The sequence below is a fragment of the Amblyomma maculatum genome, chromosome 6 (assembly GCF_055883805.1).
Source record: "Amblyomma maculatum isolate TAMU_Amacu chromosome 6, ASM5588380v1, whole genome shotgun sequence".
In the NCBI taxonomy this organism is placed as follows: Eukaryota; Metazoa; Arthropoda; class Arachnida; order Ixodida; family Ixodidae; genus Amblyomma; species Amblyomma maculatum.
Window position 1 is genome coordinate 132,211,641 of NC_139349.1, and position 27,118 is coordinate 132,238,758.

At 42.7% G+C, this 27,118-nt stretch overlaps 1 protein-coding gene across 1 annotated transcript in view; it reads left to right on the forward strand.

Moving 5' to 3' along the window:
• Positions 1–7,717: 7,717 nt before the first annotated feature.
• Positions 7,718–27,118, forward strand: part of LOC146186776 (uncharacterized) — a 63,944-nt gene continuing 44,543 nt past the window's right edge. Inside the window, exons 1-3 of the mRNA XM_084607397.1 lie at positions 7,718–8,001; positions 9,021–9,193; positions 17,094–17,200. Coding sequence (XP_084463523.1) covers positions 9,186–9,193; positions 17,094–17,200 — 115 coding nt within the window. The 5' untranslated portion in view covers positions 7,718–8,001; positions 9,021–9,185. The remainder of the gene's footprint in view (positions 8,002–9,020; positions 9,194–17,093; positions 17,201–27,118) is intronic.

A 27,118-nucleotide genomic window follows, 5' to 3' on the forward strand; every position in this document is an offset into this window, starting at 1 on the left:
AAATAGAAGGCATCTGTGTACAAACATTTCTGTCAGCTGTTTTTGGAAGACAGTTTACTACTTGCTTATTGATACTAATTGTTCTTGAAGCCAATAATTGAAATGTTAACTGTATAGCCTTAATCATTATAAGGTTAAATAAGGAAACACCAGCCTAGGCCAGGCAACTCTCAACAGCCCGCAGCTGGATTAATTCACTGGGCTAGGGCACATTGATTTTCTGAAAGCTAGGACACCTTGTATATAACACACTGCATGATGATATTTTTTTTAGTTGTTTTAATGTCATACCCACATTCTGTTTTAAGTACATCACACAATAAGCTAAGCACTGATTTCAGGAACTGTAGGATTAAAATAATGAGTTTTATTGCACAAACATTTCTCAAATGAAAATAAATTACATTCACCCAACATCAATGCTTTCATAAAGCAGCAGCACAAAGAGAGCCCTGTGGAACAAACACGTAGTAACATGGCAAATTGCAGCTAATGTGAATACTTGCCGTCCTGGGCACTAATTACCCTGGCATTCTATCTCCACATAGCAATCGCTAATAGCTCTACATGTTTCGTGCCGAAATCCTCATGCTTTAGCTTGCATGTTACAGCACTGAACTGCATCCAAGAAATCAATCGGTTGTGAGTGAGCTGTTTTTCTCTTCAGGCAACGCCTTGAGTCTCCATTTGCTTTTCACACATCTGTCCCACATTTCATTTTAATTTTCCTTTAGGGGAATGTGGTGGAAGGCAAAAGAGAGCTTGTATTTGTTTGAGGCTAATCATTAGTAGATCCTCTTCCATAATTGTTATCTTTCCCGTGTTGCGCTAATTCAGGCTCCACTACATTTTTTTAGCCTTTTTTATATTGTATACATGCCCAAACCGTCATATCATTCCTTTTTGAATGTTTCTTTCAGCATTCATGACTTTAATGCCTGGTGAATGTGGCCATTGCAGATTCTCGTCTTTTATCCTCACTGCACACATATACCTTGGCATTAAAGGGACCGGTGCGTGCTACTTTGCAACTAATAGCTTTTATTAGGCTGACTTTCGCCCACAAAGCAATAAAGCAAAACTGCGGCGTCAATAGTAGCAATCGTGCTCATCGGTCATCAAACCATAAATGCACGTTCATTCGACAGTGCTCAATTTAAATTGGGAGTAGAAACATCTAAATAAATCAGCGAAGGCATACTAGAAACGTCAGAAAAGTGGACAGACGATGCGGCGGCAGCTACGAACCGTGCGAGCAAAGGTGAATTCAAATTCACTGTGGTGGCCATGTAAGCACTCAAGAACTCTACTGAAGCGCTACTCATTTTGTAGCTGACGAGACCCCATGAGCACAACAAAAACTACGCCATAGTGATCCCGAGGCAAGCGAACTGTGCCTAGGTGAGAAGTGATTCGGGAGCCAGACAGTGTGATTGGAAGGATTCAGTGTGCCTCACAGTTCATGGGTTCACAAAAATATTGCCCATAGTGGAACGGTATGATGGCAGTTTCGCAGAGTAACAGCCAATGTGATTCATTCTGTTTTACTTTCCTACTGAAACAAAAGAGCCTTGAAAGACCTCACACTCTACAATATATACCTCGCTACCACAGTGCCTGATTTTATTTGCAAGCATTGCCGTGCATATTAATAAAGAATACATGGGTCACAGGGCTCCAATAGGCTCTTGTTTATTATCCAAGTACCAAACTTCCATGCCAATGAAGTGTAAAGGCATTGCAAGGCTCATCTGCAGAAAATGTTTTTGTAATATGAGTCGTACATGTCCATACTATTAACAGGGTCCATATTAATAAGGCATTGCCGTATATGTTAACCTATTTATTTTTTAGTCATGGTAATGACAAACAGCCAGGCTGTGTGTTCTTAAACTGTGGGACTCAAGAAGGACATTTCTGTCTGGAAAGTGTGCGCAAGATAATTACAACACTGTGTTTCATGGAACAAAACTTTGATGAGTGGAAAATATGTCGGCTTAACCTGCTCTTAAAACTTTTAACATTAAAATGGGTTTTGTGGAGCTTGAAAAAACACTGCTAAAGGACAAGGACAGTAGGAAAGAATAAATGCAATTGTACTATGTAGCAATTCTTGTTCTTGGTTCTTCATGCAGTTTCCTCTTTTCTTTTTCCACAAGCTATCCCTACAGTGCACTCGGATCAAGCTTTTTAGAGTTTATGCAAAATGGCAACAGGACAAAGTACAGAAAACATGCGTATGTGTACTTGTTATGCACACTGTTGTTACCCACCTCATATACATTGCCCTCAGTTCAGTTCAGTCGTGTCCGACTCTTCGTGACCCTATGAACCATATCACGCCACGCTTTCCGGTCTCTCACTATCTTCCTAACATCACATAACTTCATCTGCAGTGCCTCGAGGATGCCATCTAACCATCGCGTTCGCTGCCTACCCCTTCTCCGGCGACCCTCAACCTTTCCCAACATCAATCTTTCTCCAATGACTCCTCTCTTCTCATGAGATGACCAAAGTAGCTGAGCTTTAACTTTAGAATTTGACCCTCCAATGAGCAGTCAGGGTTTATGGTCGACAATATCGACTGATTTGATCTTCTGGCAGTCCAAGGAACTCTCAAGAGTCTCCGCCAGCACCACAGTTCAAAGGCATCAATTCTTCGGCGGTCAGCCTTCTTCACAGTCCAACTCTCGCATCCATACATCACAACTGGAAAGACCATAGCACGAGTTATACGGATCTTGGTTGGCAGACTAATGTCTCTGCTCTTTACTAGGCGGTCAAGGCTAACCATTGCTCTCTTTCCCAAAAGCAGGCGTCTTCTAATTTCATGGCTGAAGTCTACTTACGCTTATTCTGCTTACTCTCATCATGACCTCAAAAGCACGCACCCCCTTCCAATACAAAGCATCTGATAAGAGACCACACGACTATTTGAGCATTGCATATGACACACACGTCATTTATACTGACTCTACTTATGTAGTCTCAATGCATTACCAACTTGCATAAAGAATATATTACATTGGCAGTTAAGGATGGCACTTCATTTCATATTGAGCACAATGAATAGTCTCAATGCATTACCAACCTGTATAAGGAATGTGTTACATTGGCAATCAAAGATGGCACTTCGTTTCATATTGGGCACAATGTATGTTGTGCAGTAGATTTCTAGAGATACCTTGAATCCATGTAACAGCAATGACAAATGCAATATACATTCTTCACATCACTGAAGAAGCATATTGAACAAAATTCTACACAGCTATGTTGATGAAGGCATCTCAGTGACGAAGGACGAGGTCAAGAAAGCACTAGAAACTATGAAAAGGGGGAAATCAGCTGGAGAGGATCAGATAACTACAGATTTGCTGAAGGACGGGGGGGATATCGTGCTAGAAAAACTGGCCACCCTGTATACGCAGTGCCTGGTGTCATCGACGGTACCGGAACCATGGAAGAATGCAAACATTATCCTCATTCACAAGAAAGGGGACTCTAAGGACCTTAAAAAATACAGACCAATCAGCTTACTGTCTGTTACGTATAAGGTATTTACTAAGGTAATCACTAATAGAATCAGGACAACCTTAGACTGCAATCAAGCAAAGGATCAAGCAGGGTTTCGGAAACGGTACTCTACTATCGATCATATCCATACCATCAATCAGGTGATAGAAAAATGCTCGGAGTACAACCAGCCCTTATACATAGCATTCATTGATTACGAAAAAGCATTTGACTCAGTTCAAACCTCGGCGGTGATGCAGACATTGCGAAATCAGGGGGTAGACGAGCCGTACGTGAAAGTGCTGGAAGATATATATAGTGGCTGCACAGTAACCATAGTTCTGCATAAAGAAAGTAACAAAATTCCCATAAAGAAAGGTGTTAGGCAAGGAGACACAATCTCCCCAGTACTATTCACAGCTTGTTTAGAGGAAGTATTCAGAGACTTGGAATGGGAGCAGTTAGGGATAAGGGTAGATGGAGAATACCTCAGTAATCTGCGATTTGCTGATGACATTGCCTTGCTAAGCAACTCGGGGGATGAACTGCAAATAATGATTGATGACCTAGACAGAAAAAGTAGAAAGGTAGGCTTGAAAATCAATATGCAGAAGACTAAGGTAATGTTCAACAGCCTCGAGAAGGAACAGCAGTTTACATTAGGTAGCGAAATACTGGAAGTAGTAGGCGAATATGTCTACTTAGAACAGGTAGTAACCGCAGATCCGGACCATGAAAAGGAAATAACAAGAAGAATAAGATTGGGATGGAGCGCATTTGGCAAGCACTCGCAGATTATGACTAGCAGCTTACCGGTATCGCTCAAGAGGAAAATATACAACAGTTGCATCTTGCCTGTACTCACCTATGGGGCTGAAACATGGAGGCTAACCAAGCGAGTTCTACTTAAGTTGAGGACAACCCAGAAGGCTATGGAACGAAAAATGGTAGGGGTAACATTAAGAGATAGAAAGCGTGCAGAGTGGGTCAGAGAAATAACTCAAGTTACCGACATTTTAGTGGAAATTAAGAAGAAGAAATGGACATGGGCAGGACATGTAGTGCGAAGAGAGGATAACCGATGGTCGTTGAGGGTAACAAACTGGATTCCAAGGGAAGGAAAGCGTAGCAGGGGGCGGCAGAAAGTTAGGTGGGCGGATGAGATTAAGAAGTTCGCAGGGGTCAAGTGGATGCAGCTAGCACAGAACCCGGTTATGTGGAGAAATATGGGAGAGGCCTTCGCCCTGCAGTGAGTATAATCAGGCTGATGATGATGATGATGATGATCTCATTTAGTTTCCACAGCCGCATCACGGCTGTTTCACTTGAAGCTGGCCCCAAGAGGAAAGCTTACCCGTCTTTATGCCAGCAAACCATGCATACCAAATATCCCTGCTGAATTTAATCAAACTTTAAATTAGGTAGAGTGGTCTAAGCTTGTGAAACCAACAAAGAAGTATTCAGAGTTGATTGCCCTAGTCTCCAGTGGCTTTTCATTTGCCTTGGTTTTTCTGCAGTTAGCAAAAACTAATTAGTGACTTCTTTATTTATTGGCCCCAAGAGCAAAGCATCAGTTCTAAATTTGTAGATGGTGTTGAAAAACAGCTACCCACAATGTTCGCATCACGGTATGATTTCCATAGATTTATTCACCGCCTTCCAAATCGAGCTATCATGTGACTAGCTGCTCACACATATCTCTCACCCACATTATGTAGAGCCACACCATGGAGAGCATTCTGACAAAAGCTGATTCTGTTCTCTGAGCCATGTTTTGGGACATTGAAGTGAAATTGCTGTCATGCAGACGCATCCTTTATTGGGCTTGTTGCCATTTAAGATAATGAAAAAAAAATGCAAAATAGAAGGCACCTTTTTGCAAACATTTCTGTCAGCTGTTTTGGAAGACAGTTTACTACTTGCTTATTGATACTAATTGTTCTTGAAGCCGATAGTTTAAATGTTAACTATATAGCCTTAATCATTATAGGGCTAAACAATGAAACACCAGCCTAGGCCAGGCAACTCTCAACAGCCCGCAGCTGGATTAATGCGCTGGGCTAGGGCACATCGCTTTTCTGAAAGCTAGGACACCTGGTATATAACACACTGCATGGTATTTTTTTTTTAGTTGTTTTAATGTCACAGCCTCCTTCTGCTTTAAGTACATAACATAATATGCTAGGATCTGGTTTCTGGAACTCTATGATTAAAAGAATGTATTCTATTGCACACATCAATGCTTTCATAAAGGAGCAGCACTAAGAGAGCCCTTTGGAACAAACATCTAGTAACAAGTAATAACAGGGCGAACTGCAGCTAATGTAAATACATTAACTGCCATCCTGGGGAATAATTACCCTGGTTTTAGTCCCACATAGCAATAGCTACACATGTTTCATGCCGAAATCAATCAGTTGTGAGTGAGCTGTTTTTCTCTTCAGGTAATGCCGTTGAGTCTCCATTTCCTTTTCACACCTGTGTCCCATATTTCATTTTAATTTTCCTTTAGGAGGATTGGGTGGGAGTTGTAAGAAAGCTTGCATTTGTTCATACTAGAGGCTATTCAATGTTAGATCCTGTTCCATAATTGGTATCTTTCCTGGGTTGCGCTGGTTCAGTCTTCACTACATTTTTTTTTTTTTTTAGCTGTATGCTGGAACCGTCGATCATATCATTCCTTTTTGAATGTTTCTTTCAGCATTTGTGATTTTAACGCCTAGTGAATGTCGCCATAGCAGATTCTCGTCTTTTATCCCTACTGCTCACATATACATTGTCATATATATATATATATATATATATATATATATATATATATATATATATATATATATATATATATATCTTTACTGGGCTGGCTAAACAAAACGGCTTCATCAATAGTAGCAATGGTGCTCATCGGTCGTCGAACTATGAATGCACGTTCATTCGACGGTGCTCAATTTAAATTCGGCGTAGAAACATCTAAAGAGATTAGCGAAGGCATACTAGAAAAGTCAGAAAAATGGACAGGCGATGCGGCGGCTACGAACCGTGCGAGCAAAGGTCAATTCAAATTTACAGTGGTGGCCATGTAAGCACTCAAGAACTGTAGTGAAGCGCTACTCATTTGGCAGCTGACGAGAACCCGTGATCTCAGAAAAAAGCACGCCATGGTGATCCTGAGGCAAGCGAATTGCGCCGAGGTGCCGAAATCGATAGCACCCCACAACAAGGGGTGCTATCAAATACAAAAACATCTTTCAGATGTTTTTGTATTCTTAATCTGCGCTGTAAGCAGATTTTTTTTTTTATGTATAATCTCAACTGTGCGAATTTTTACTCTTTTCAATTTGCGATCTAGTGTTGTTCTACTGTACTTCTAAAATGGTGTTTGTATTTTGTTTCTCTTGTCTGTTTTTGAACTAAGTGTTACCAAAGTGCTTCGTGCGTCCCCCCTATGAAATACCTTCCTCGGAGGGCCTTTATGATATTTGAATAAATAAATAAATAAATAAATAAATAAATAAATAAATAAATAAATAAATAAATAAATAAATAAATAAATAAATAAATAAATAAATAAATAAATAAATAAATAAATAAATAAATAAATAAATAAATAAATAAATAAATAAATAAATAAGAAGCTGATCGTCTGTCTTCCAAAATAACGTTGTTAGTGAGCGCATGTGTGTGTCCTTTTCCTTGTCCGTCGTCTGCTAGCGTTCTTTCTCTGACAATTAATAACCAACTCGCCCAGCAAAAGTTGCTTGCTTCTATACGAAACCCTCTTTATTTCTCGTCTGTACTGCGCAGTCATAGTTAAAGCGAAATGTAAAAGGTGACTGTGATGTGCCTTTCTGGTTAACGCCATTTTCATGCTCTGGTCGCATTCAACAGAAGCACTCTCGTTTTAATTACCGGGGACTGGTCTGGTCTGGGCACCTAGTAAAATGTTACTATCGCTGCAGGCAGCTTTACCGCATTTTGTTTTTACTGGTTACCTATAAAAGTAGCATAGACGCTGTATGATGGCATACAAATTTTTGGAGCGACATTGTGCCAGAAGGGTCACTATTTAGAGCGAGGTTTTATTAAAAAAAAATTATGTCACAGGCAGTGCAAACAGCATATAATGAGGAATGTGCAAAATATGCTACCATAACTTTTGTCAATCGAGTATTCAGCGACCATGTTTTTATGCTTTGATCTGATATTGCTGGAGTCAATCGGAACAAGCGAGCTTCATGGAGGGCTAGCGGAACAAGATAGCGCACACTCTAGCAGCCCCTTTCATGCCGTATCTCTACTGCGTCTTCACTTGGGGCATAATTGCAGGCTTAGTGATATGACTGGAAATATTGAGACCCTATTGTGTTCTCGATTGCTGACACATGACATACAGCGAGCAGAAACGCCTCTCTTCCACTGCATGGGCAGCCTTTCATCAGCACGAACTTGAAGATTGGCTTTGTGGAGAAGGATGAAACTTATGACACCTCGGTGAGTGCTACCACGTTTTGAAGTGCTGCTCAAACGACAGGGCAGTTATTCATGTCCATCTCAACATAAGATACGTCGCTCGTAAAACCTGGCACTGTTCGTATTGATGTTGTTTGGACGCTTATAAGGCACGATGCTGACGCACTGAATCAGGTACCTTTATCAGCAAAAGTTTACAAGATGCGGGTCAAGAGAAAAACCTTTATTCAGGCGCACGTCAGCCGGTCGTCTCGTCCTTTTCAGTGTTATTTTTGATAATGGCAAATCTGTTTCAACTGATAAGCAAGGCTTCTCGCCTGTTGCTAGCTGGAATTATTCAGGTTAGAAAGGGCGGAACGCGTGGCTAGCCGCACTTCGAATCAAAGCATGCAGCTTCAGTTTTCAAAAGTCAACCTGTCCTTTCAGCGTGCTTCACTACAATGCATTTGAGTGCACTCCTGTCAAGCTTAAAGTTAGTACACAGACACATGCTGAAAAAAAGGTTGTGAAGAAAGGTGAACGGCATGCCCCGACAATTCCTGAAAGTTAATTTTAGTGAAATTTTTTCTATATCGCCTTTTAACCTATAAAAATACCTAATTAAGTTCTGTTGCGGTGCCAGCACCCCTAATCTTTATCAAGCTATTTCGCTTTCTTTTTATTTTTGCGGATCGCTTCGTTAAACATGTGAGAAACAGACCTTGTCAGGGTATGAGAACCACAACTCTCAGCAGATCTTATCTGAACGCCCTTTGTCGGATATATTAGTGGCACATTTTACAGCTGCTAATCGGAGGTATGATGAATAAATAATAAAGAGTGCCCCTATCGCCCTATTTCTGCAAAGGTCATTGTACCTAGCTTGTTAATTAGATGCAATCTGAACTGGTTTCTACTTTTAAGTGTGGTGAACTTTTTAACGTCGCAATTGACGGCCTTTTGCAATCAAAGGGCCTGCTGCTTTTGTAATCTAGAAGCAGTAAGGGAGTCTTCTTGGGCAATGAAGTCTTCTTGCGGCTGTGTTCTCCGACATTTTGTAGGTAGCTGCCCACAGATGTGAAGAAACGCCATTGCATTGTGTTTCTGACAGTCGTCAGCACTTGCGAGAAGTGCCAGCGTGCAAAAGTCTGGCTTTTGCTTGAGCCAGTAATCTGCAGTGTCAACACTTAAGACACGTCGCCTTACTAGTTGGATATACACCGATAATGTTTTGGTAAGTCCAGGTCATTTCATACGACTTCTGGCAGATTATATGTAGTCACTAGGCGTAGAACTTTTCCTGCAGTGGCATCGCCGGGGTGGCGCAAAGGTTTAAGGCGCTCGACTACTGTGCCCAAGGATGCGGGATCGAATCCACAGCAACCGCTTGTTCCCCCCCCCCCCCCCCTTTCCTATTACGCCGTCTCTCATAGTCTCAGTCGCTGTGGGACCTTAAGCCCCATAAACCTAAAACCTAAAGCTGTTGGTGCTTAGAGAGTTGTTCGAGTATGAAGGTGCGTAATTTTAAACACATATCTCAAGAACATGCGGTCTCGGTTAACAAACAATGTGCCTTTGAGACTCTTGTACGAATTTCATATGATGTGCTTCTGCTGTGGAACGAAGTGTAATTTACTCTGCCAAACAGATTAAGTATTCAGCAAAAACAAAAAGCAAACGGAAACCATTCATCTGTTGACTTGCCGAAACCGGAGCAGTTTAATGCTTTCTTTGGGCAAGAGCACTGCTAACTTCAGGCGAAGAATGTTGTAATAAGCGCACTTTTTCATTTCTTGTTATCTCGTTTGCAAGAAAGCTAACAAAAAGAAATATTTTTATTTTAACGATACCATGAGCTACCACATCTTAAGCGTGTCAGTGGCTTCTAGCACGTAACTAATGGAACGAAAAAATACCAGTAGAAGTTAATCCTGAACATACGGGCCTCAATGTGTAGTGCTTATTCTACACATTTGTCTGTTGATGCTGAGATGCCCTCTCTGTACTAATGCGCCAGTCCAGTTCAAGGTAATATTTTATTCGTAATACAGGCATGTTACGTAACATTCACCATATAATGAGAAAGGCACTAGTCCGGCTCCATCTATATGAACAGACTATAATATTGAATAAGTTTGGTACTGTCAGCATCTAGAACTAGTCGCACTTAAATACGAGGTCTAACTAGTTAGTTATATTGGGTTTTATGGCGCAAAAGCAAGAGGTTTAGTTAATAGGGTAGATGGAAGGACAGCTTTGGTTTATGCTTTATGCCTCTTAAAAACGGCGAAAAAGTTTAGAGCTACTGCGTTTCCCTTTAGCGACACAAAATATCTGCCAAATTAGTTGTAGTCTATTACCATCATGTTAAGAATGAAACTATCGCAAACTGTGGCCTCCCCGGTAAGGCTCCTTGAACAATATAGAATGCCAATTATTTTCACTTTAAGCGTTCTATCCCCGTTACTTTTCGTGATACTGGAATTTGTTTCCATTGGAGGCCTTCCTGATTGCAGACGAAAATTTTTGGTACTTTCAAGCGTTGCCGAAATTGTGCAGTTATCGACAAAGAAGTAAGATCACACACACAAAACAGATATCAGCAGTTGATAAACCTTGACCGCTTTCAAGTGACGATAATTTAATGCACATCAGTTTACCGCTTCCATCATAACAGGATGATGACGCTATTCGTAAAATGAACCTCACTATAAGGAAGCCTTCCTGACCGGCTTACAAAATACAGATAAAATCTTGAAGAAATTAATGACGAAGTATTTTAGGCGATTTGACATGGGAAGTGTGACTACCTAGTTTATCAAGTTATTTAGAACTAATTTTAGAAGCACTCTGTATGCGCAGAAAATTTTTATTGGAAATTTTTACAACGTCGAAAGGCAAAGAATGCTTTTCGGAGCATTTATATTAGTCTTCTATAAGACAATTTTCTTGAGAAAAATCATTTACTAACTGATGCACAACATTACTTAAAACAAAGATCTATAAACACAAAGCTAGTTCGAACTATACTTATGATTTGCAGAAGCAATAAACATAGGAAAGAAGCGTGGCACTACATTTATGGACTTTCAAAAGTCATTGATGAGTATTTCTTGCAGCAAGCTACTCACAAACTATAGATCAGGGTAGTGTTTGCGTACCTATGAGCTCCTCATTTTGACAGATATGTAAAGGTTAATTTTGATCGCCCTGAACACGGACGCGCTGATATCGTTGGTGCTTAACCCCGCCGTGATGGCAGAGCGGTTGTTGTAACTGATTCAATTCGTTACGGCTGTTGTAGTTTTAAGATAACTTCGTTTATTTACAACAACAATTGAGAACCAAATACAACATCTTTAAGAGGGGAGCAAGAGCTCGGAAATACACATGCTTATCGATGGGGCTGCCCGTTCGTTCTGCCTCCCGCATTCTTTTTCCCTCCGGTCGGAGGGGTCCGCGGTCAGCTTGTCTTGTCCCGGCGTTGGCCCCTCTCCCATGGCATCCCGCAGTGGGCGACCCGGGGAGGAGCTGTCGCCGGCTATAAATTGCTGAAAGGCGCCTGTTTTGTGTAAGGCGAACACATTTACACAAAGGGAGCAAAAAAAGAGAGAAAAACGAAAGTTTCAACAGTGGTGACTGATGTGTTCAAGGACGGAGGCGATAAGCAAGGCATCCGTGTGCTTTGCGATGTCAGTGCACGTTAAAGAACTCCAGGTGGTCGAACTTTTCGGAGCCCTCCACTAGGGTGTCTCTCATACCCTGAGTTGATTTGGGACGTTGAATCCCGTAAACCTAAAACTGTTGGTGCTTAGCCAAATGTAAATAACTGTAAATCTACTCACATGGGCTGCAGTTTACGGTAAAAGTTATTGCCTGCTGGTGGACATCAATAATTGTCCTTTTCATCTCGTTCCTGCTGAACATATGAAGCTTATCAGGGAATGGATCTTTAATTGCCAAGATGTCGGGTGCTTTTTTTAGTTGTTTACAGATTGTTATTTGAAACCCTGCGAGAGCTACGCCGGTGCGACCTGTGCAGGATTGTATAGCACGGCGGTCATTATGTACGTGATAGACCTCAATGATGCAATGATTAATTAACTAAACAACTTTTTTTTACTATTGATTTCAGGGGCCAACTCTATAATAACAAATATAAGGCTGTCGACATGGGAGTGGAGGCACATTTAAATTTTATTCATTGGCACCGCATTTTGAAATAATTAGCTTCAAAAAGGCTCATTTTTAGCGCGTAAAGTTGGCTCTTAACAATAACGTACTTAAAATGGAGTCGTTATTGGCGTAGTAAAGTGGCGGAAATCACGTTAACTGCTACTACGACATAAAATAGCGAAGCTTCTTCCGTGTTTTTGCATTTAAAGGGCCACTGTCCAGGGAAGGCCCTTTTAAGCAAAGGAGCCCAGTGTTTTGATCAGGTACCGGAGATAGTCTGTGCAAAATGCTACAGTGACACGCGCACCGCAAAGCATCGAAAATACAATTCAAAGCTCTCTCATGCTCTCCTTTGGGAAGCCAGCTTCCTCGTTTCCTGCGCTGGCCCGACGGGCCACAGTAATGACGTACGTACCGCGAACGACGTCCATTGGTCCGTCTCGCTGACTGACGGGAAAAGGATGGGTGTCTACCGCTCGCTGTGCACTTTTCCCTCGCCACGGCCAGACTGAATACAGCGGCGCGCGCTCCCTCGGTCATTTTTTTTTTTCTTTTTTTCGCGCTTGCGGAGTGCCACGCCCCACCTCCCACCAAACGCGGAGGAGGAAGGGAAATTTGTCTAGCGGAGGCTAAACGACCTCGGGCAGGAGAGTGAAAATCCTTTGCGAGGGAACGGAAGGAAAGAAGCATGACAGAATCGGGTGATTGCGGTGGCTGTAACTGCGTTATTAGTTACTCCTTTCAAAAACATTTTGCGGCCTTGCGTTCTAGGGTCGAAGTCTCACAGTCACCGGGGAAGAAAATATTTTCGACCGGAGGGTGGACAGTGGGCCTTTAAAAAAAAGTGCACTGCGGGAAGCCAACTTTCCGGGCTACAAGATGCTCATATTTGATGTTAAATATTTGGAACTGGATTGTCGATAAAGAAGAGCAGTTCGATGTTTCCGAGCATTGATATCGAGCGTTAGCTACGGGTACTTAACCGCTGGTGGCATGGCCGGTTGGTTGGCATGTTGGCGTAAACTAACTAAGCAGTGCTGTCATGACCCGTTGATTTGCATCTAGCGAGATGGTGTATGTGTGGCGTACTTATCTAGTTAAATAATGGAGTGGCCCTGATGGAACCTCATGACGATGACGCTGCTCACTGCACAGCGATAGAGGGTGATGCAGATGGAACTTGTTGACGAGGACGATATTTACTGCACAACGGGAGACTGTGCTGCAGTTTTACATGAGGCATCATCGGCTGCAGCTATAGCATAGTGCTCTCGTGCGTGGGCCCGACGATGAAGACTACGGTGTTTGCTACGCAGTGCGAGATGAAACAACAAGTGGCTCACGAGTATATGAAGCCAACGTAGAACGCATGAGGGGCTAAGTGCTGGAATACCGCAAAACTCGCAAATGAACGCAATAGCACACATGCTCTAAATCAGGACTCCACTTTTATGTAGAGGGTTTTCAATTCTTTAAAGGCCGACTGTCCACCCTCCGGTAGAAAATATTTTCTTCCCCGGTGACTGTGAGACTTCATCCCCAGAACGCAAGGCCGCAAAATGTTTTTGAAAAGAGTAACTAATAACGCAGTTACAGCCATCGCAATCACCCGATTCTGTCGTGCTTCTCTCCTTCCTTCGCAAAGGTTTTTCTTTCTCCTGCCCGAGGTCGTCTAGCCTCCGCAAGACAAATTCCCCTTCCTTCTCCGCGTTCGGCTGGAGGTTGGGCGTGGCACTCCGCGCGCACGAAAAAAATAAAATGGGCGAGGGAGCACGCGCCGTTGGATTCAGTCTGGCCGTGGCGAGGGAAAAGCGCGCAGCGAGTGTAGACACCCATCCTTCACCCTCAGACAGCTAGACGGACCAATGAACGTCGTTCTCGACAAATACGTCATAGCTGCGGCTCGACGGGCCAGCGCAGGGAAAGGGAAAGCTGGCTTCCCGAAGGAGAGCATGAGAGAGCTTTGATTTGTATTTTCGTTGCTTTGCAGCGCGCGTGTCACTGTAGCATTTTGTACAGACTATCTCCTATACCTGACCGAATGGCTGGGCTCCTTCGCTTCAATGGTCCTTCCCTCGACAGTGGCCCTTTAATATAATGTTGGTCCTCGAAACCAAAATTCAAAAAGTTCATTAGTTAATTTTAGTTGTTCAATCCGTTCATCACAGTGGTCTAACATGTATATAATGTCTGCCTTGATGTACAATCCATCTGCACATACCACCTGTCGCAGTATTTAAAATAGCTATCGGTAAACAGCTAAAGAAAGCATCCGGTAACCGTTTCTGTCCGAGTGGGCATTGATGACTATATAAGTATTAGTACTGCCCACGATAAAGTTTGGATGAATAATGATTTGATCGAATTGCTTGGTAGGCACCGTTGGAAAAATGCTAGCTAAGTAGGACAAAAGACAATTGCATGCATATAGCCCGGAAAAGAAATTTCTTTGATTCAAATGTTCAGGCAGAACATTTTTCAGGGCGGAAGCCTTTGTACAGAAAGTGACCGCCGGGCGTATCATTAGAAAATGTCCACCGTATGAAGATCGATTAAAGAAGGAAAAATGGTGATAGTTAGTGATTAATATAGGTTATAATAGATATTGATAGTGGCTATAATGACAAATAATGAGTAAGACTTGTAATGACCCATATGCCTAACGACGACTTGTAACGGCTACAATTGATTATAAATGGCTAAAATTGCTTAGTAATGGAGTTTAACTAATGAGATGACTAAATGACCTACTAATGAGCTGTAGTGACCAAAATGTCTAACGAAGACTTTTAAAAACTGCCATTCATTACAAATGACTAAACATGCTTAGTAATTAGTAGTGATACTAAAATGGCTACTAATACTAGGCTTTCGCCGTTCAGCTCTTAAGGGCAACTCCAGGGGTTTTTTTTCTTCATTTTGCATTTTTGGTTGGATTACATTCCTCGGCATGTCTAACTCCAGTGCAAAAAACCGTTTTTTTTTTGAAGTTCCAATTAAAAGTATTTTAAAAAGGAAAAACAGCAAATCGAAACTGAAACTGCTTTCACGGCCAGAAACGGCGTCCCAGTTGATGAAATGGTGACGTCGCACTCAGTATTAGAAAAACACTCGGACGTGCGTTGGATGGGGAAAATAAAGTATGAAAATCATGACGCACTGCATAAAATGTCTGAGGTAGTTCAATATAAGCCTCACAATTTCATAATCACGCGGGAAGTGGACAATAACGCCGGTATACTGTTTGTGACGTCAGAAACTCAGTGTTGCCTGCAGCAATATTCTCAACTTATAAGTCATGAAAACGGCATATTTTGAAGTCGTGTTGCGCGCGAACGGATTATCCTACGGCGCCCAAAGTTCGTAGAATGCGCTAGGGCGGAGAGGAGAACCTACAGTAAAATTTTTACTAGAATATTCGAATGTCAAAAAACCCTCCTGAATTGACCTTTAAGAGACTTGTAATTTTTCCTTCTAGAGCAACCACCTATAAGTGGCTGGCTGTGCTGAACTGTAAAGGTGTCTCCTGGGTGAAACACTGATACTGTTAAAGCTAATTCTCCACGCAAGTAGTTCTCCCTTCAGCGAGCTTTGAATTAAAAGACGGTGTTTATAACCCCAAGATGCGGCGCTTTGGTTATGAAGGTCGCCGGAGTTCAGGGCTCCCGATAATTTCAGATTACCTGGGGTATTGATACCACTCGGGGTATTTAACCTCCACCGATAGGCCACTGCCATGGTCAGGATTCGATCACACGACTCTAGGATCCTAATCCGGACGCCAAAGCCAAGGAGTCAGCGCGGTAGGTTTCGGACTAGCTTTCAAGTCCTCGCCACCTATAGTGTATGTTTCCAGCCTATAACACCATCATTCGTCCTATGTTAGAATGTACAGTCATGGTCTGGGACCCCTTCACCATGCCGTACACTCATCACAAAAGCTTTCCGATGTGCTGATCTGAGCACAAACATTTTTTTCTAGGTTGGTACCCAGGCATGTACCGTCTTTGCCAAAAGTAACCAGGCTGCGTGTTCTGCTTGTCAGACGGGTAGTAAAGAATTGGTACCGCTTTTGAAGCTGTAAATCAGTGCAAACTAAAGGCGAGCTCCTCTGCTCCCTTTTCATGAAGTTGTGATTCTCCGGGAGTCAATGTTGTCTTTAGAACACAAGCGAGAAGCGAAGCATGCAGCCCGGTTACTTTTGGCAAAGACGGTACCTGACATTGATTCCAACCGATGAAAGACCGATTCCCCCTCATGTTTCTTTGCTTTTCGTAGACTTGGTTCGATTGCGAGGAAATTTTACGCAAGCAATGCACACACTGCCAAACTGAGGAAAGTCCAAAAGAGAGTATTGCGGTTTATTTATAGCTTTCATGGTCGTAAACCAACCAGTCATTGATTAACGTGGCTTGGCCATCTTTTGCACGAACTGTATTTCTCGACCTAAATAAGCAAACTAATTATATGCAAATCAAATTTTGCGTACTACTCGCCTGAATGTAAATTCGAGGAAGCGGCCAGAATTTGCACTAAAAGATTTTGCCCAGGATGATTTTACTACTTCATTTGGATAATATCACTAACTATGTACACCCATGCGCATTCTCAGTCACTCTCAGTCACTCACCCTCACTCTCGCACATTCTCAGTCATTCTCAGTATAATGACGAAGGCGCTGTTTCGCCTCAGAGAGAGTCCTACCAAGTAGAAAAGTAATGCGCAGGTATCATCATGACAAGGGCTCTTATTTTGGAATAATCGTAAGAAGTATCAGTTTCATTCCAGCAAACTGAATCAGTTTTTTTAAGCATTTGTAGATCTAATTTACGGCTCCTGCCGAAGAGCAGTGATATTAGCGGCGCGAACCAGCGATAAGCTGCAACGCTCCTATTCCTGCTTCGGCTGCTAAGCTTTCTTTGCTCTTTTTTTTTTTTGCGTTGTTTTTTATGACTTAGGCTAAGAATCCTGATACTGTGCGAGGCGCTTCTGTTGGCCCATTGCTACATCCGGGACTTCCAGGGCCGTTGTACGGCTAACGAGAAAGATGCCTACGTTTTTCACGGTAATAACAATTTAACATATCAGATTACAATCGTGGCCGAGTTAAATATCCTTATGGTGCATTTTACACATCACTTATGTTGATGGCTTTGAATACACTTCTAGCAAATAGGCTCGCCTACTCTTCCTGTCTCGGGTATCATATTTCATATGAATGTGCGCAAAATTGATCTTTTTTTTTATATTTGTACTTGACCTAAATTAATGCTCACTGTTAAAAATTAACGCTCTTGAAAGCGAAAAAAATATTCAACTTAAGCTGTGCTCAAGAAATAAGAATTTATAGAAGTATAAGGAGTCTAGACGTCTAAGAATGAGAACCTGTCCTCAGTCAATGAGCAGATAGGCGAGCCTATCGATATCCGCGACGCTTAGGTATGCCTTTAATTGAGTCCCTACCAAAGACTGGGAGCAATGGCAGATCATAACTTAGATAGTTGCTTACAGATAGAAGGGCGATGCTGTATGGCATACATAAAGTACTCAAGAATATCTTGACTACCGATTTTGGCTTCGCTCAAAGCAACTCCATCTACAGCAATGAACTTGCGCCTAGAGCTGAAGAAGCCTCTTGGAATACCTATATCTAAAAAGGAAAGATCTGGACGAACGGAAACAAAATCTATGAAAAAAAAAAAACTCTTTCAAGGGCATAGCTAATAGACCGTGATATGGAAACGATTCGGTAAGCTGAGCGTGACCGCATTGACAAACCATTTGCACAAATGAGTAGGAATTTTTTAGAGCGCAGTTCTGCTCTCTAGTTTGACCTCTCGTTTGACCTTTAGTTTGACCTCACAAAGTCATTCACTTGCGCGTTTGGCTTTGAGCCACCGGAGCGGGCCTAGCGCGAGCGCTCCTGCCCACGCCACTGCCCGTTTCTTCTTTTTCCTCGTCCGTAGCACTACTCGAGGCCACCGAGCGGTCATCCCGATCGCAGACACGGAGGCTTACCATTATGACACGGCGCGGCCAGGCGGGGGTTTAACATATGCTTCGCCGGCGCTTGATTGGTCACTCTCGTCAGCAATGACTTGGTTGACGGTTCGAGTGCGTCAACGCCTCGACGCAGGAGTCAGGCTGATTCGCGGTCATGCTTAGCCGAGCTAAGCTTGGATAACTCTGTTTAATCAAGATAAACCATCTCAAATCTTTAAACCACATAAGGTGAGGGAGCTTTTCACACAAAAATCAGAACACAACTTCTTTCGTACGCATTAACGCTTACTCAACAATTAATAAGGAACGCACTGGCACGGCTATCACTACCTTTGGTCATGAACTTCAAGTGGCCACGATGACAAGCGTAATATTGAAATAATCTTTACCTGCTTCAACTGCCACCACACAACCTATTTTCTGTATTGGTCTTCCATAGGAGGACGAGGTTTGATGTTACAGAAAAATATATATTGAAACCTTGCAGACCTTCATTTATAGGTATCCGATGATTTTGAATTATTAACAGTTTAGCCACATCACCCTATCTTCAGTGTGTTAGTTTAATCTTTAGGAGGCTGACACATCATTTTACATTTCTTGATGAGTTCACTAGCAGGATATGTGACAGGTTATATTAGTACTGTGAGAAGATTTCGATATCGATTTAATCGAGATATCTAAGCGAGCAAAGAAACTGTGCCTAAACTTGAAATTAATAAATTTAGTAACTTAAATAAGTTCCGACACGGAAAGTTATTTTTAAATGTCGTTTATTCTTTCACAAACTTAAATAATCCAAATAAGCTGTCATAAAAACTAAGTGCGTATATCAGCGATCACTTTCCAATAATTTGCGTCATTAAGCTCTGCATCTACGCACCGAAAATCATACATAGCCTCCGAGTAACTGTACACAACATTAATATGGCCAGCTTAGAACTCTTTCGTCAGGAAATATCACTGGGCTGAAGCTTTATGTAATACAGATCCAGGAAAGTCTTGTGACTATTTTTATACCAGGTTCAATTTTCTTTGTGATAAATGTTTCACCTGAAAATACTGAATGCTACACGAAAAAAAAAATTCTTTGAGCTCCAAACAGATGTTTAAAGAAATTTGTGAAAAGAATAAATATACAATACTTCTCACCTACAAACCCTAAAAAACCAAACCGAACTAATTAAATTTGACAGTGCTTTAATTAAATATGACAATGCTTAATTAAGGGACATTTAAAGCACGAAAAACAAAAACAAAAGCTGTAAGTTTCACAACCTGTTAAATGATAGTGTTAGGGGGAAGTCCGAGTTAATTTGGCAACGTCTCAATTGCGTTTTATGTCGTGACCGAAATGAGGTGCCTCGGATAGCAGAAATCGCAGTGGCAAACATGTAAAAAAGTAGCAAACTGCTTCAACTATCTTTTTGTGCCTCTGACTAATAGCAGCTATAATTGTAGCTGCTGCGCTACTTCAAACCTAGAAGCAAATCAGACAATGAATGTTCTGCTGCAACATCAACTGAAGTGTGTAGTATTTTTGCATCTATAAAAATAGCAACTGTTGTCATGGATAGGGTTCGCAGACTGTACCACTGAAACGTTTTAAACACGATTGCGTCTGTACTAGTATATGTATTTACTTTAATTATCAGTAATGAAATTTCGTCAATGAAGGTTACGTTGCAAATGTTATAGTTTTGCACAAATGGGAAAACAGAAATGCTCCAGGAAGTTACAGGCTTACCTCGACACACACTGTCTGCTCTAAATGCCTAGAAATACTAATTCACTGCCGTATGATGTATATCGTGACTAAACATAATATTATTATTTAAACTCAAATCGGTTTTATGAATAGGATTTGGCTGAAACAGTTCTAACAAAAAAAAAAAAAAAGGAAATTATTCTGGAGTCATTCGAATGAGGGTTGTGCATGTTACATTTATTCATAGATTGCTCTGAAGTCTTTCACCTTATTAAATCGCATTACTTTCATAGAAAAAAAAACGAGGCCAGTGCGGCTTTCGCTGCACTTTTCTTTAACTATTAAAATCATAGCCCGAGCTATGCCAGCAGACGGTCGTTATTAATGATAAAAATTCTGACACGAGACTAATTTGGTCAGGTGTGCGGCAAGGAAGTATCACGGCGCTTCTGTTAATCGGTCTTTATATTAGTTACATCCTTAACATCAGAATCAAGTAAACTTATATGCCGATGACACCACTGTGCAACGTATACCTGTTCAAACACAGCGCACATACTTAAATATGCCTATTAAGGTTTCCCAGAATTGTCATTCTGAAGTTTCAGTAACTAACTGGTCATAAATATAAATAAAATAAAAGCGTTTTATTTCTTTTCAGACAAAGAAACCGTAGCCTTGGTCTACTATCCTCTTTCAGACTGACTGAGCCATGGAGTAACTGACATATGCCCGCAGTTCCAGTGCCTTGGTGTAATGTTTAACCGCACTCATTGCATATAATACTTGCAAGTAGAATCTGTGGTAGCAAGCGTTTCTCTTGCGTCTGGCGCAATCTCAAAATTACGGGTTTACTTATCGTAAAGTACTAAACACTTCAGCAGTTCATATTATTAAGTAGAATCCATGGCGATTAATACTTAGCCAGAACCACTAAACTACTGATTTATATTCAGCTCGGTATGCCAAGTGTAAATTATTTTCACTTACACGGGCTTTGCTACCTTTTAAAATAATAATGGATGTCATGATCTACAAAATAAGTTAATTCGCGCTGGCATGAATGCGCCATTTTACAGCCCTACATCACCCTTCTTCACTGCTCTTCCAGACCCTGGTGTATACAAAGAAAACTTGCTCAGACGCTACTTAAGCCATTTACACATTATGTCAGAACATGAAGCCTAATCAAAACATCCGTACCACTCTACATGCCTGAACCTAGGAAATTTGGAAATGACGTGAACATTATGGACTTCAAATGCAGCCTCATCTTATGCCCTCCTACTTAAATATATTTAGTGGCTTTCGGGACAGTGTCTGTAATTGCTCCATTTTCTTCTTTTTCCGCCAGCAGTTCATCCGACATACATATTGTTTCATGTTTCATATATCTGTTACGCTCATAAACCTCATGTATTTAATTGTTACGCAGTGCAGTTTTTTTATTTTATAATGCAAATCTATAAATCTTCTTATTCTATACAAATGATATCCCTTCAAACATATCTTCACAAATACGACTATTCGCAGATGACTGCTTTGTTTATAGACCAATCCGTAACGAACATGATGTAGATGTCCTACAGCAGGACCCTTGGAACTGCACCTCAGATTCTTAAATATACGGCTTACAAGTCACTGGTAACGTAAGCCTTCAACTGGAATATGCGTCCGCAGTCTGGGATCCGCTTCAGTGGTACCTGATTGATAAATTAGAAAGCTGTATAAAACCGCGCACCCAGATTAATATCAAGGCAGGATTCCAGACATGCCAGCATAACACATATGACAGAAACACATTTAACTGAAACCGCTACAGGTAAGGCGCCAGAAGCAAAGGCTCAAACTTCTGCACTCAATATACACCGAAACAACAGGCACGGCCGCTCAATGGAGGCATTGAGCGGCCGTGCAACAGGTATTGATAAGGAAAAGTACCTCAAAACACCCCCCTATTTTTTCTAACAGGATAGACTACAGTTTTAAAATACGGAAAATGGCGTGTAAAACGAACGACAAAATGTACTCATTTTTTTTTTTTCACGTACTATTTCTGAATGGAACAAGGTGCCAGCTGATGTTGTGAGTGTAAGTGGGGATGCAGCTTTACTGCTAATCCACAATTTGTGATTTTACTGTTCCTTCAAATCACTTGTTTACCGGATGCACTGTTGCGCCTCTTTTTTTTTCTTTCTCATTCCTCCTTTGTCTACCCCCTTTCCCCCCCCCCCCTCCCCTTTTTTTTGTTCTTTCTCCCGTGTGATTTTTTTTTGTTTATCTGCTCGTCGCTTTGATGTTTTACCCAATAGCTGTGTCGCCAAAGAACAATTGTCTGCCGCCTCAAGTGTGCCCATATTAACTTGTGTAGATATATTTTTATTTCGGAGTTTTGTATAACTAACTTAAAAATTTTCACACAACCATGCTGTCATGTAATCAAGCACTGGGGGCCCTATTGTGAAGCCAGTTCAGAGGAATAGCGTAGATTGATGGGCGAGTTGGCACGACATTAATCTGGAGCCTTTTTCTCCATGGTCATCGGCTTTTTTGATGTTCGAATTCGATTTGGCAATTTCAATAGATAAAAAAAAAAAGGCGCTTGCTCATTCTTGCGGCCGCATTTCACCAATTCTTTAAAAATGAAACTATAATGTGTTCTCTCCTCCCCTGGTGTTTAAACATTGCAAACTGTTTTGTTTACATTTCAAAAACTGCTGCTTGTATTTTTCATAGAGCAATTTTTGTGGTTCGTGAGCTGGCTCGAAAAAACCTGTATTTGCGTGTGCATTGTCAGGCGCCCTGAGAGGGCTTCTGTATCCCTCATCAGAGGTTAGTCTCTTCTTGAAGTACAGGAAATATTTTAATCTTCAGAAGCTGTTATTAATGCATCTGAGATGTGCCCAACGAACTAGCGTCGCCTAGGAATGCATAGTTCATTTTCTTCTTCACGAGTTTGCGATTAGAGCCTGGAACAAATGCTAGTTTGCAATGTTTAACTACACATTTTATGTCTGACCTCTTTCCTATACTAAATTCGCACGGATTTGTTTTTTGTGCGTGTCTTTTCCGTCCGTGCCATTTGGCTTCGTAGTTAGGGTCCGCTCAACTCCTTTATTTGCTCTACTTTGTAAAAGCTGTGTATTCGGGGCTTATGCCTTACGCAACTTATCAAAGCTTGCTACAATAGTTTGTCTTAATTCTGGAAGTACCTAATGACTGTAATTTTCTTGACCAACTTCTCACCTGACCTTAGTGCGAAAGCACTTTTCCGACTACCCCGAACAAAATCCTGTCTAGATCGCTGAGCACTTGTGATTTGTTAACAGTTGCATAGGAACGCTGCATAGCAACAGTTAAATATTAACCTGTCGCTAACTTGCTATGCATAACAGCTGCATAACAGCTGAAACATCTCCGAGGCAACGTCAAGTCTCGCAGTCGTGTAGCCAATATATAAAATATATTTCTGTAATTTTTCACAAATAGGCGTCTCATGCTAGCCGACCGTAGAAACGTAGGCGACAGAAAAGCAATTCATGTAACGCCACTTCCGCACGATGTTAAAATTTTAGCCAAAGATTTCTGCATAATTTTTTTCTCTCTATGCTGTCTCTGCGTTGCCTGTCGAATTTTTTAGTTATTAGGGGCTGCAACTTTCATTACGCATGAGGTTAAGGGTTACAATAGAGGAAACGAGAAAGCAGATCCCCCAGTGCAGAGGCCTACATACAAACGGTAGTGACTCAAACAAAGCGGTAATGATTATAGTGTTAAGGTGTGGTGTGGTGGAAGGTGCTGCAACGATCACCACGGATTCGTCTCTTCCTCGTTCGAGCCGACGACTCGCTGGGCTTCCCCCTTTGACCGCCACAATGATCCAAGACGGCTACGCACGGCAGCCAGGTCCAGCGGCACCCGCATGGCAGCATTACCGCGAGCCGCTGACCTTTTCTGGCTAGGCTGGCGAAGACGTGGACGAGTGGCTCACCAATTACCAGCGGGTGAGCAAGTACAATCGCAGGGATGCCACTGTAATGCTGTTTTTTTTTTTGGACTCCACAGCCCTGACATGGTTTGAGAACAATGAAGCGTCCCTAACGAGCTGGGATCGTTTTGAAGAGGAGATTCGAAGTTGTTTCAAGGATACCATGGGAAAATGGAAATGCGCTGAGCAGACTTTATTCCAGCGAGCCCAAGGGCCTGGTGAAACATGCGCGATGTACATAGAAGAGGTCGTAAAACTCTGCAAAGTGGTGAATCCGAGCATGTCTGACGAAGACAGAGTTGGCCACCTCTTAAAGGGCATCGCGGTGGACGTATATAACTTTTTAATTACAAAAGAAAACTTAGATTCTCCCACGGCCGTGATCAAGCACTGTCGTACGTTTGAAACTTTAAAGCTGCGTCGCATAACCCCGAAATTCGGCCGTCTGCCTAACGTGACCACTGTTGCAAGCATGGATTCTCACGAGCACTCACATGAGCCTCCGCATTTGGCCGACATGATTCGCGAAATTGTCCGTGATGAGCTCTCCCGCCATCAAGATGCGAACCGCAGTGCAATCCCCCGTGATAGCTGCTCCCCGCAGGCAGCTCCCATCCAGCGCTCTTGGGGTTCTACCACTCCTCCTCCCGTCCTTGACCACCGAAACGACTCATATGGGCCTGCTCCCCTAGCTCGTTCCCACTACAGAGCGCCACCTCCTCCGCAACAACCCCAGCGGCTGGACTTTGCTGATCGCTTCGATCCTGTTACCGAGGACTATTATTTGGTCCGTGCTCGTGAACCACCCGTCTGTTACCGCTCTGGTATGCTTGGCCACATATCCGGATTCTGCCGTCGCCGGAACCCGGCACCACGCTACCAACGCCAATGGACAAATCGCCGTTCTACCGTGAGTCCAGAAGTCCGTGACCCGACTTATCCCCCTCCTTCGGGCTCCTACCGCTACGTACCACCACGCAACGACTCACCAATTTCTGATCGCAGCCTGACTCCTCCTGCCCGCTGCTCCCGACAATCGCCTTCTCCCCGCCGTTGTTCTCCGCCACCGAGAAACTAGCGTGTGCGGCCGATGGAGGTGCGGTCGCCAGGTCATCAATATTGCCAATTCCTCTACCGGTGTTTATGCTGAAGAACCGCTTGGAAATGTTAGTGGATGGTGTTTATGTTATGGCCTTAGTGGATACGGGTGCTACCTACAGTTTCCGTGATGAGCTTGGATTTTAAGAACCGTCTCGGCCGCAAAATTATGTTTGGCTGGGATAGAACTGCCATATTTCGAGGTGTAGGGGGAAAATCGTTGTTCCGCTTGGTATTTGTTATGTAAATGTAGCGATGGCTGGACACGAGTTTAGAACTGAATTTACGGTGCTCCCTGGCTCTACGCACGACGTTATTCTAGGAGTTGACTTTTTACAGCAGTGGGGCGCAACTCTCGACTTCAACAGTGGCGAGATATCAATAAGCCCCAACCTTCTATCGGCTCTTATAGAAGAATCGCCGCGGGCTGTCCAAGTGTTTTCTGTCTTCGAGGATACCGTCGTTCCGGCGATGTCCGCCATCTTCGTCCCAGTTGTGTCTTCGGGCGCGGTTCCCAATGCCTTCGAGGCTCTGGTGGAACCCGCTTCCCTTTCCGGTGCCAAAAAGAGTGTGTTGGTGCCCCGCAGCGTTGTTCGAGTACACGAGGGCCGTGCCACGCTTTGGACTGTCAACCATACCAATGAGCCTGCCGTATTGCCGCGTGGTTTGAAACTCGCCGACTTTGAAGAACGCCTTTCTATGCACATCGCCGCGTTCAGTGACGGCGTTGCTCGTTCAACTAGTCGTCCCGATCATGCTGATTCCGAGTTTCAGTCCATGATAAATGAATCGCTACCCACCAACGACCGCCGAATATTAATGGAGGTTCTTATGAAACAAGCGGATGTGTTCGGCTTTGTTCGAGATCAGCCACCACCGATTGCGCCTTCCCGCACCCATCACATGATCGACACTGGATCTGCACACCCGATTAGACAGACACCATACCGTATTTCACCTTCAAAACGCAAGATAATTGACGAACAGGTCCGTGATATGATGCAAAGAGGAATCATTCAGGAATCATCTAGCCCATGGGCCGCCCCTGTGATTCTCGTGAAAAAGAAAGATGGCAGCTGGCGATTTTGTGTCGACTATCGCCGCCTCAATACTGTCAGTCTGTCACCAAGAAGGATGTTTACCCCGCACCTCCACCACACTGTTAAGGTTTATTTACAGAGTGGTTTTGCACCTTAGCCTGACGTGCTAACCAACAGATGGTGAGCTTCCTCTTCTTCAACCTCTATTCCGGAGAGCCTCTTTTTGCCCTTCCTTCTATTCTGTGCGCATGCCTGACAATAGTTTGAGATATGGATAACAATCACTACTGCTCGACGCAAAAAATACCATCCTTGAATCTCATCGCTTGAAGCTCCTGGCCAATCGCGTCCTGTTGAAAAAAAAAAAAGAAACAAAGTCCTTCAGGAAATTTTTTTTAGAAATTTTACTCATTTGTACATGTACGGTTTTCATTACGTGCTGTATGTGGCATTGCTACGCTCACATGTTGATTTTTTTTTTAAGTTTAACACGGTTAGCGGCATTATAACCTACTCCTGTTTCTTTTCTTGTGCGAGCAACTGTAGGACTAATGTGCGTTAAGGGAATGTACTGCGACTCGGCGAGCCATAGTACAAGCAAGCTGTATAGTTGTTAAGTACTTTGCTAAAGCTACTTCAGGGACAGTCACATAGAAAAAGCCCCGCCGGGGTGGCGCAGTGGTTACGGCGCTCGACTACTGTGCCCAAGGGCGCGGGATCGAATCCCGGCCTCGGCGGCCGCTTTTCCATGGAGGCGAAAAGCAAGGCGCCTGTGTGCTGTGCGATGCCAGTGCACGTTAAAGAACCCCAGGTGGTCGAAATTTCCGGAGTCCTCCACTACGGCGTCTCTCACAGCCTGAGTCGCTTATGGGACGTTAAACCCCACAAACCAAACCAAACCAAACATAGAAAACACAGTGACAAAAGATAAGTGGCAAAATACCCTTTATTTTCTAGCTGTCGTGTGCACTTGCTATTTATGTCAAATCAAGAGTTCCTTCGCGCACGTTCAGAGAAAACTTTTGGCGCTCTCCACGAGGCCTGTTCTCTCTGTGCAAGGGCGTCGTTCTCGTGATCATCGCCAAGTTATTTACAGTGAGCTACAACTGGGAGAACATAGGAAAAGGCAAGCGAATGAGCGTACAA